This window comes from Asparagus officinalis, chromosome 10 (genome assembly GCF_001876935.1).
Source record: "Asparagus officinalis chromosome 10, Aspof.V1, whole genome shotgun sequence".
Classification (NCBI taxonomy): Eukaryota; Viridiplantae; Streptophyta; class Magnoliopsida; order Asparagales; family Asparagaceae; genus Asparagus; species Asparagus officinalis.
Genome location: NC_033803.1, coordinates 73,124,770 through 73,135,631, shown reverse-complemented (window position 1 = coordinate 73,135,631; position 10,862 = coordinate 73,124,770). Strand labels below are relative to the sequence as shown.

General features: G+C 39.8%; 2 protein-coding genes across 2 annotated transcripts in view; both read left to right on the top strand.

Moving 5' to 3' along the window:
* Positions 3,783–5,501, top strand: LOC109825240 (myb-related protein Myb4-like). Its single transcript, XM_020392044.1, has 3 exons — positions 3,783–3,931; positions 4,159–4,288; positions 4,887–5,501. Exons 1-3 carry the CDS (start codon positions 3,799–3,801, stop codon positions 5,455–5,457), a joined length of 834 nt encoding a protein of 277 aa, XP_020247633.1. The 5' UTR covers positions 3,783–3,798; the 3' UTR covers positions 5,458–5,501.
* Positions 9,059–10,862, top strand: part of LOC109825241 (pre-mRNA-splicing factor SLU7) — a 4,794-nt gene continuing 2,990 nt past the window's right edge. Inside the window, exons 1-3 of the mRNA XM_020392045.1 lie at positions 9,059–9,138; positions 10,065–10,228; positions 10,332–10,444. Coding sequence (XP_020247634.1) covers positions 9,123–9,138; positions 10,065–10,228; positions 10,332–10,444 — 293 coding nt within the window. The 5' untranslated portion in view covers positions 9,059–9,122. The remainder of the gene's footprint in view (positions 9,139–10,064; positions 10,229–10,331; positions 10,445–10,862) is intronic.

The window sequence follows — 10,862 nt, the reverse complement described above, 5'->3', positions numbered from 1 at the left end:
AAATTCATGTATAATAAAGTACCCAAACACTAGATTTTGAAATCAAAGATTTCAAATCCTTTCATTTAATAAAGATATCCAAACAAAAGATTTCTTAAATCATGGATTTCAAATCCTAAATTTAAAATCCCTTGATTTTAAATCAAAGTTCTCAAATCCAAATCAAAGTTCCCAAACGCAGCCTTAGGATTTAGCAAAGTTTAATTGTATACAAGGCTTTACTTTTAAACTTCCAAGGCTCAAGCTTGTAGAGTTGCTATGTTTGTCTGGGATGCTTTTTCTACTAGTCCAAGAGATGAAAATTCTTACAAAGATACAGATAATTATCACATCTTGAAATGTAAGAAGCCTTATGTCATCCACAAGAATGAACAGTTGTAACATACACATGGAATATCTTTATACTAGAAATTAAATTGAGATATGTAACATGCACTAGTCTGACACTATATTATATTTATCAGCCCAATATGCAATGACATAACTAGGGGGAGGGGGTGTCCATCCGCAATTGAGCTATAGTACATGAGGTCAACTTGCAATTAAACCTATTAAAACATTGACACTCCAACAGCATCAAATGAAATTGGTATATATGTAGCGCGCCTATGCGGAAGCGTTGCACGCGCACTGAACGAATCTATGATCACGGGGAAGAAGAGAACCACACACTTGCAGAATCTAGTAACCAAATACGAGAAATCAAACCACAAACACAGAGATATACGTGGTTCGGCAATTGCCAACGTCCACGGGGAGAGGATGGGGAAATTTTACTATATGGAGGAGATATACAACGGGTTACAACTCACAAAATCACTCAAATATAACCCTAACCAAAGCTCTTAACTCCCTCGCAATATCTTCCTCTTAAAGTGCTCAAAACAATGCTAATTCTCTCCTTAAGAAATCCTAAAAAACGTGGTTCTATTTATAACAAAACACAATCCCAAACAGATTAGGATTCTAAAAATAAGTCTGCCATACCCTGGTGTGGCACACACCACACCCATGATAAACATGACAGATTTTACCATACCAGGGTGTGGCAGACACCACACCCATGATAAACAGGGCAGATTCTGCCACATCAGGGTGTGGCAGACATCACACCCATGATAAACAGGGCAGATTCTGCCACCTGGGTGTAGCAGACACCACACCAGGGTGTGGTGGAGTTTGTTTTGAGTTATTTTTCACGTTTTTCTCAATTTTTTTCCTCAAATTCCTTCGACGTTTTCACAATTGCCTACAGTATCCTCCAAACTCAACACAATAGTGTTTGCGTCGAAAATTGATGTATTCATTGCGGTATTCATTACAACTTCAATCGTTACAATGAAAACAAAAAAAGATTGTCTTTTTATAAGACTTTTACACAATGAAAACAAAAGTTTACAACTCTCATCAAAACAAACGCAGAGATCGTTTATCGGTCTTCTGCTTGCGTGGGATCTTTGCCTGTGCCGGGGTTTATCCGTGGACCGCCTTAGATCTGGATCCGGTTGATGAAAAATTTGGCAGAGCTTCGCCTTCGCCGAGGAAGTATTTGATTTGAAGCGCTGAAATCGACCAAGCGAAATCAGGGCTCTTCTCGAGATTAAGACCAAGCCTAATCTCAAGGGACGGACGGGAACGGGCGTCGGATCTCTCGAACTCTCCTTCTTTATGCCGAAGAACTCGCCAAGATCTGTCAACCCTCGCTGAAATTCGTGCTCCTTTGACTCCACAATCCGGCAGCACCTCCTCGTCTTGATAATCAATCGCCCCTGAAAAATGGAGGCCTTTGACTCATATTTATAGGCCTCGAATGCGGTTATTTGGATGAGAACAAGTGATTTGGCTCTATCTTCAGTTGACAACAGCCTAACCACGTTTGGGGATGATCTCAAGCCAGTTAAGAATCCCTATGAGAGCCCGCACGAAACTCGAAGCAATGAATAGGCGAGTCAAGAAAATTCGCTAATCAGTTAGCGCATGTTAAATCATCTCGTGCGCATCGGTCAGCTCGTGCGCGTCTGTCAACACGCGCACGCCGATCAGTCAACACGTATCGATCAACAAGCAACGCGCGTTCGATGATCGGTCTCGCGGCGAAGCATACAAGTCAACAAATCGACCAAACACGCGAAAAGAACAAGTCTCGGAAGAAATAGAACATAAAAAGAAAAAGTCGACAAAACTGCGCTGGAACTGAAAAGATCTCGAGAAAACCGTTAAAACCATCAAAATACACATCAAGGGGTCAAAACAGCGCGGCAGACTGGTCTGACCCGCGCTTGCGCGGGTCGGATCAGTCCGACCCGCGCAAGCACGGGTCGGATTGGTCCGACCTGCAATTGTGCGGGTCGGACAAGTCCGACCCGCAACTTTGCGGGACGGACCAGTCCGACCCGCAACTGTGCGGGTCAGAACAGTCCGACCCGCAACTTTGCGGGACGGACAAATCCGACCCGCAATTGTGCGGGTCGGATTGGTCCGAGACTAAAGTTGTAATAGATTCGATAGCAATGAAAACAGCAATTTTCGACGCAAACAGCGCAGTCTGAGACCCGAAAACGCGTTTTGACGGTTTTGATGCTGTTTTCGCAGGATTTATCTGTTCCAGGGGTTCCCAACTGACTTGATATCATCCCCAAACGTGGTTAGACTGTTGTTAACTGAAGATAGAGCCAAATCACTTGTTCTCATCCAAATAACCACTTCCGAAGCCCTATAAATACAAGCCTATGGCCTCCTTTTAGCGGGGGCGATTGATTATCAAGACGAGGAGGTGCTGCCGGATTGTGGAGTCAAAGGAGCACGAATTTCAGCGAGTGTTGAGAGATCTTGGCGAGTTCTTCGGCATAAAGAAGGAGAGTTCGAGAGATCCGACGCCCGTTCCCGTCCGTCCCTTGAGATTAGGCTTGGTCTTAATCTCGAGAAGAGCCCTGATTTCGCTTGGTCGATCTCAGCGCTTCAAATCAAATACTTCCTCGGCGAAGACGAAGCTCTACCGAATTTTCCATCAACCGGATCCAGATCTAAGGCGGTCCACGGATAAACCCCGGCACAGGCAAAGATCCCACGCAAGCAGAAGACCGATAAACGATCTCCCTGCGTTTGTTTGATAAAGTTGTAAACTTGTTTTATTTTCATTGTGTAAGGAGATCTTATAAAAAGATCAACTTTTTTATTTTATTCGAGTTTATTGTAATGACTAAAGTTGTAATAGATTCGATCGCAATGAATACAACAACTTTCGACGCAAACAAGCTATGCATGCATGTAAAAGCAAGTGGTGGCTTATGGCTAGCTAGCTAGCTAATTAATTAAAGATGACGTGCGATGTAAAAAAAAGAAGAGCATGCCATGGACTTTTGGACTCGGTCCATTCTGTGCTTCTGTAGAAAAGTGTGTCACCAGAATTGAATTTTCAGTCGACTTTAATTGAGATTAAATTCAATATACATCACACATGTGAGCTCATCAGCTTCAAACTAACTGAAGCATACATCCACTGACAAGGAATTTTATAATTTCCATTTCATGTGTGTACGAGCTAGTCACTTTCTTAGAAATTGCCATCAAATTAATTAAGGAGCTTAATTAATTAATTAATTGCTCATTGGACAAATCATCACGTGTGTGCCAACCCTCCGATCCTACTTCCGCGCTATAAATAGCCGAACGAATTAGAACCCTTGGGATCAAAGCTAGGGCATAAATTGAATTAATACTACTAGCTAGATATACATATATACACAGCCAGGAGCAAGAGAAGAGGAAAGTTGTGGGGGGTAAAAGGTTGGGATCAAAATGGTGAGGGCTCCTTGTTGTGAGAAAGTGGGACTAAAGAAGGGGCCTTGGACTACTGAAGAAGATCACATCCTCACCTCTTACATCCAAACTCACGGCTACGGCAACTGGAGAGCTCTCCCCAAAAGAGCTGGTACGTACGTAATTAATTAAAACCAATTACATACATACATACATATATATATATATATATATATATACACACACACACACGCACATTTGTGTGTGTGTTGAGAAAAATGTAGGAACTTGATATCAAGCATAAACTTTGTACTTGTTAGTGAGTTTGTGTATTAGATGTTACTGTATTTTGATTAAGAAGAATCATGCTCATGAGATCAAAAAAATATTGTTCTTCAGGTTTGCTGAGGTGTGGGAAGAGCTGCAGGCTTCGTTGGACTAATTACCTGCGACCCGATATCAAGCGAGGAAACTTCACAAAAGAAGAAGAGGACTTGATCATCAACTTGCATGAAAAGCTGGGTAACAAGTAAGTCGACCAAATTAAAATCCCTTATATGTAACTAGCTAGCTCAGTCTGTATTCGATCAGTTAATTAATTTGCATGATCATAAGGAAACTTAAAAGAAAAAGTTGCATCATGAACTTAATTTGTTCCTATTACGATCTGCCCCTACTGTTCTCTCAAAAAATTTGTCTGCTTTAATTTAGTTAGTGCATACCTATCATTTTCTTTGCAATTCACCTTTTTCTAAGTCAAGATCTACTGGAGAAAATTTCAATAAAAAATATGCGAAAAAGAAAAATCAAGATTCCGTCCTCCTTTTCATCATTATTTTTTTGATCGTTATTTTGACGAATTTGTTCATATAATGTTTTTTTTAAAACGAAATTGTGCTGCTCCCTTACCAACTTGTTCACAACTGACATTAGATAAAGAGCTGAACAGTACTAGTGCCCTATTTAAGCCCGTCCAAATAAATTATAAATGAACTTGTATGTGATCGATGTACTAATTTAATTATTTACAACAATCTGATCATATATATATCCCATTAATATATTATTGTGCAAGCTAGTCTCTTATAGAATTAGAATTAAAACTCTTTGGTGACATCGATCTGTAGGTGGTCAGCGATTGCATCAAATTTGCCAAGCAGGACAGATAACGAGATCAAGAACGTATGGCACACTCACTTGAAGAAGAGAGCAAATCATTATATCGAAGAACCCAAGCGAAAGCCTAGGCGACCAAAATCCAAGACTAGTATTCGTGTCGAACCCAAACCCGTAACGATAGCAACATCAGACCCGAGTACTGCAACACAAACAAGCTCGATCCCGTCGAGTACTCCAACGTCTCCTGGCTGGTCACACTGTGACATCTCTAGCTCGTTCACAAATGAGACTCGCAACATGGGTGCGTCCTACGCTTTCACGAACAACGAGTCTATGGATTCATCTTCAGCGCAGGACTTGGTAGAGTTTGATGAGAGCTTACTGAATGAAGCATTGTCAATGGAGAATTGGGATGATGTTCCTATGGATGCAAAGGCTACAGCTCAAGAGCAGTCAGTACTCAACCATTTTGGTGGAGAATTATTGTGCTCGGATAGTTTCTGTGAGGATGAGAATATAGACTTCTGGTTGAGGACTTTTATGGAGTCTGTAGAGCTGCATGACTTGCCGGAGTTATAATTTAATTAATTAAGGATTAGTTAGTTAATTAAGAGAACTCAATTAATGTGGATGCATATCTCATGTAATATATATATATACTGTACTGTTCTTAATTAAAGCTAATCAAAACCGTGACTTCTTCTCTAATTTTGAAATTTCTTGAACTAATCTTTTTTTTTCAAGTATAAATAGGGCAGGATGCATGCCCTATTTCAAACGATTTATATTATAGAGCTAGATATACGTACACATGAGAATACCCAGAGTAAGATGATGAACAATAGAAAGGGAAGAGGGAGAGGACCATATGTCGTCACCTCATCCGGCATTCTAACTAAAACTCAAAATCTAAACAAAGGGTGTAAAGTATCAAGACATAGATACGATACCAGGCTGCTGATAAACAATCAGCATACACTTACAGCTAATCTTTTGTTTTCATATATTTAACTAACTACATGCATAATAATTTATTTCTTCTTAGTTATGTATTTTCTTTTAGTTTTTATTTTATTTTGTTTCTATCTTTTTTATTTTTACCTGATATAATTAATATATATAATGATTTCAATTGATACCTTTTGTTTTGCTTCGTTAATTCTCTTTTTAATGAAATACGGGCTGGGGTTAGTTATGAATAGACGACATTTCCATATTTTTCATTCATGTTGAACACTACAATGAATACACCCAACTGAATTAATGTTGAACAGCTTGCTGCTCAGATGATCAAGACCATAACTTAATTAACTTGTATCCTGTGGGGGGGGGGTTTTCCCTTCTTTTTCTTCCTTCTTTTTGGTTTGTTGGGGCCCGGTGGGTAAAAATAACTTGCGATTACTTAGATACGTATTCCATAAAACTCTTTGAGAAGGTATATATATATATATGCTAGTCCAATATATTGTCTGTTTGTAGGCAATTGGATCTTCTTTTTTTGACTTTAATAATAAAAAAAAAATCTTAAACTTGGAAAGGATATCCAAAATTTTACTTTAGCCAGAGCAATCTGGAAAAGTCGTCGGTGAACGTCGTGATATAATATATATCACAGCTTAGTAATTAATTAATGACTACTTCGTTTGACCAAAGAGTTATCAGTTATGTGTAATTAATTAATACCCTACTATTATTTGATCCTAAGTCAGGATACTGATAAGAAAATTGTTATGTAGAACTTAATTCCAAATGCGAAAGACCAACCATTGACTTCTAATTAATGTAGCCTCTAAAGCCCTTCTATTCCTCTGAGTCTTTATCTCTCCGGGTTTCCCACGAACTCATATATATGATATCAGGATGAAATCTTATATATCTTTCAGCTGGCTACTACTTCGTAAAATTTTAATTTGTCATTTATATATGTTAACCCGATGGATTTTAATTTGTTTAATTAGTGTATGCCTGGCTTGTAACTTTTAACAACCATCTTTTTTAGCTGGCTACAACTTGGTAAAATTGTAATTTATCATTTTATGTTAATCTGATGGATTAATTAATATATGAAATGATCTTAATTTGTACTTGATGGGAAGCTCTTGGTACATAATTGCTGTGCGCGGAAGCCAAAAACGATGTACTTCTCAGTAGATTCATATCTACTCAGAACAAAATCAGAGTCCAACAATTGATAACCAAACATGACTCTGAATCCCAAATGTGCACTCGGATCAAATCTCACATCCTCGATGTGACCATATGCTTGGTAACCAAATATCCGACGTAACCCAAAATCTAAAGCAACTCCACCAGATCCAAAATCTCTAAACGCAGTAGTCGGCAACCTATGATTAAGATGACCCAAATATGTCGAAGCCCGAACACCAAAACCAATGCTCGACATCAAACGTCGATCCTCCTCCAGTACGAAACGATCCACCAAAACCGTCATCTCATCTCGTCGCCTCAATGCCTCCACTCCAATGAAGTGCCTCAAACTGTCGTGAGCACGGCACAAATTCAAGAAAGAACCCCTACTAAAAACAGAACGACAGGTTACTTTTCTGCCAATGCACTTCCTCCATCTGTTGTTGACTTCTAGGACTTCACACCAACGGGACTTGGTTGCAACCCACCAATGCTTAGAACAGTCCTCAACTGCGAAAACCAAATACCGATTACCTCCCAATGATGCCTCCTTGGAAGGCCCCCAAATGTCTCAAACTCTTCCTTGCTGTGCTCAGTAGCTTCGAATTGCTTCAGCGAAGAGAGTGGCCCTTAGATCCAACATCATCATCGTTTCTTCATCGAGATCCGCTTCAATTTTTTTGAAGAACGGTTTTCTTAAAAAAAGGTTGTAATATCTTTTTGATTTGTGCTTAAACTATTTTGGTTGGTTTTGTTTTATCCTGTTTTTACAGCATAAAGCTGGTAATAATTGAGGGTTTGAACTAGCTAGGGCTAGGTGTTACTCATTTGTGAGGAATTAGATTAGATGCATAACGTAGGGTTTCTATCCGAACCCCTATAAAATGTTGCGTGTTCTCTGGTTTGTTTTTGGTATGGGTTTTCACTTTTATTTTGATATTATTTCCGCTACAAATTTTGTGATTTAACGAAAATCTGTAGCAAACCTATTCATCATCCTATAGGCTTGCACCTCAGTTCCAACAATTCCCACATGTGTAGAAAAACGTTTTCCACGCACGCTCCATGTACATTTTTTATATGAGTTGCACTCTATACGTGTAGCATAAAAATGTGTCACGTGAAGATAAAAAAGGTATCATAATTTATAATTTTTGTTGTGGTGACTACAATGATACACCCAACTGAATTCATGTTGAATTTGCTGATTGGATGATCAAAGGCATAAGTTAACTTATATTTTGTGGGGGGTCTTTTCTTTCCTCCTTTTTTTCCCTTTTGTTTCTTTTTGTTTCCCTTTGGTCAAGGGGTTTTGTGTGCGTGTGTTGTTGCTGTTTTTTATTTTTTATTTTTGTTTTGGGCGCATTCCCTAAAACTCTTTGAGGAGATATGTTTGTCCAATTGTCGGTTTGTAACGCATTCCCCGAAAAAAAAAGAAAAAAATATCCAAATTTTTTATTTTAGCCAGAGCAACAATCTGGAGAAGTCGTCGGTGAATGTCGTGATATATCATCACGACTTACTGACTGATTGACTACTTCGTTTGACCAAAGAACACCAGGTACTTGTAAATGCGTTCTACGGCGTCGACATAACACGCACAACTTCCAAACGCGAAGGACCCGCCCATTGACTTTTGTGTCGCTGCTCTTGACTCTTTTCTCTCTACCGGACGTCACAATAACCCGCATCATCCGTTTATAATATGTATTATTATTTATTTATTTATGTTGTTTAAAACCAGAGATCTATTTTCAAATAAATGGGCATGATCACGATTCACGAACGAGGAGTGCTAGTACGCTACCACCAGCAAGCTCCGAGGGGAGGTGGGTGGGCTGGGCCATAGGCCTACCCAAATTATACCCAGATTTAAGTGAAAAATCTGCTCGGGTGACTACAGTAGTGGGCTGGGCCAGACGCAAGCCCAAGTGCACACTTGGGCTTTAGATTAGATTAATTAGCACGGGCGTCTCACGCCGTCTAAAAGCGATCGGGGACGGGGGAGTTAAAATTAGGCTCTGCGAGCCCTCGATCCGTGTCGATCGATTCCCTGGTGATCCCTGTTCACCTTTGCTTCTAATTCCGAGGAGAAGATGGCGACGGCGTCAGGTAATTTAGGCGGGGAAATTAGGCGTCTCCAGCCCTCTGTTCGGTTGGGATTTAGGGGGGGAAACTGGGTTAGGGGTTTTATTTATTTATTTATTTATTAAAAGGGGTTATTGTTTGATTCGTCATGTTGCTAGGTTTCTCTTCTTCTTCTTTTTTCCTCCCCCGATAATTAGTGACGACGCTGGGACTGATAGGAGAGTTACTTTTCTTCTTCGTTTCTTGGCTTGGATAATTGAGACCCTGACTGATTGGGTGCAGGGAAATTTGTTTTATTTCTTATAACCCTAAATTATGCAATGACCTTAACTTGGCGGGAAGACATTAGCGTCCCTCTTGGTTTTTTCTTTTTTTCTTTTTTTGAGTTTGTATCTTCTGATTGGAAAAAACCGAGCTTCTCTTTTTTTTTTAAGGGCTTAAACTTTTGTGACGCTCTGGTTTATTTCATTCCGATGTAAATGGTAAAAATCTCCTCGACCAACTTCCTCTGATGATCTTTTTCTAATTGTATGATTAGCTTCAAAAAAATTATTCGCATCGCGCTAGAATGCTAGAAGCCTAAAACATGGGAAAATGCCGTATCCGTCATGTTATCCTCTTTTAGTACGTCGTCGTCGTCGTGGACGTGGGATAATTTTGGAGGATAGTTTGTTTGTTTATAGCTAGTCCTGCTTTGGTCCCCATTATAGTCTGGGTTTCTATTTTGCGTTTTCGCCTGGCTGCTCCAATGCATCAAGATGTTTGGAGGGGAAGGAATTGGGTAAATGCAATCCTCCTCCATGCGTGGTGGTTACTCTTTACTGAGCTAAGGGAAGGGTAACACCGAACAGAGTTCCATCCCGTTTCCTGCTTGTTCCTCTCTTCGTCTGGAGCATTTGCCACACCTCATGGTTACGAGGCTAACACATGTCTCCTTTTACTAATTCCAGTGTCCTTTAAATCTCGAGAAGATCATAGGAAGCAACTCGAATTGGAGGAAGCTCGTAAGGCGGGGCTTGCACCAGCTGAGGTGGATGAAGATGGAAAAGAAATCAATCCTCATATACCTCAGTACATGTCATCTGCTCCTTGGTACCTTAATGCTGAGAGGCCGGTAATTAAGCCACGTATCTAGAACCGTCTCTCCTTTGCTTAGTTGCGGCGGAGCCGCTGTACTTACCTCGTGATCACGCGTGTTTTAATTTTCATTCATTCAGAGTTTGAAACATCAAAGGAAATGGAAGTCAGATCCAAACTATACCAAAGCATGGTATGATAGAGGTGCGAAGATCTACCAAGCGGATCGGTATAGAAAGGGCGCCTGTGAGAAGTAAGTATCTTCTGTCGCTCACCTTTTCCCCTCCTGTAAATTCATCTGGTGTTGGTCTCTTGTAAATTCATCTGATGTTAGTTAGTTAGTTAGTTAGTTATCATGGTTGTGCAATCCTGTGCAAAGTAGCCGCTAGGTAAGTTGTAATCATCTCAATGCCTGGTTGTCATTTCCAACCATGTTGCCCTCTTGTGCTAGAAAGGTATCTGAACACAGGACAAAAATATTCTGCAATGCTTCTCTTTGTTTGTCATGTTTGTTTTCTCTCTCTATTTGACAATGTTCTACAAGAACGATGTTACGTACTCCATGTAGAGTCTATTTTTCCTTGTAAGTTTTCTCTGACATGTATAATTGTAATTCATGTGGACAAGTCTTTTTTTTTAAATCGTTTGTATATAACATTAGGATCGAGTTC

Bases quoted from the DNA above. Each gene is read 5' to 3' on its own strand.
- LOC109825240 (XM_020392044.1), top strand. From the start codon at position 3,799: ATGGTGAGGGCTCCTTGTTGTGAGAAAGTGGGACTAAAGAAGGGGCCT. The intron at 3,932-4,158 runs GTACGTACGTAA...ATTGTTCTTCAG, and splicing joins AGCTCTCCCCAAAAGAGCTG to GTTTGCTGAGGTGTGGGAAG. The intron at 4,289-4,886 runs GTAAGTCGACCA...ATCGATCTGTAG, and splicing joins CATGAAAAGCTGGGTAACAA to GTGGTCAGCGATTGCATCAA.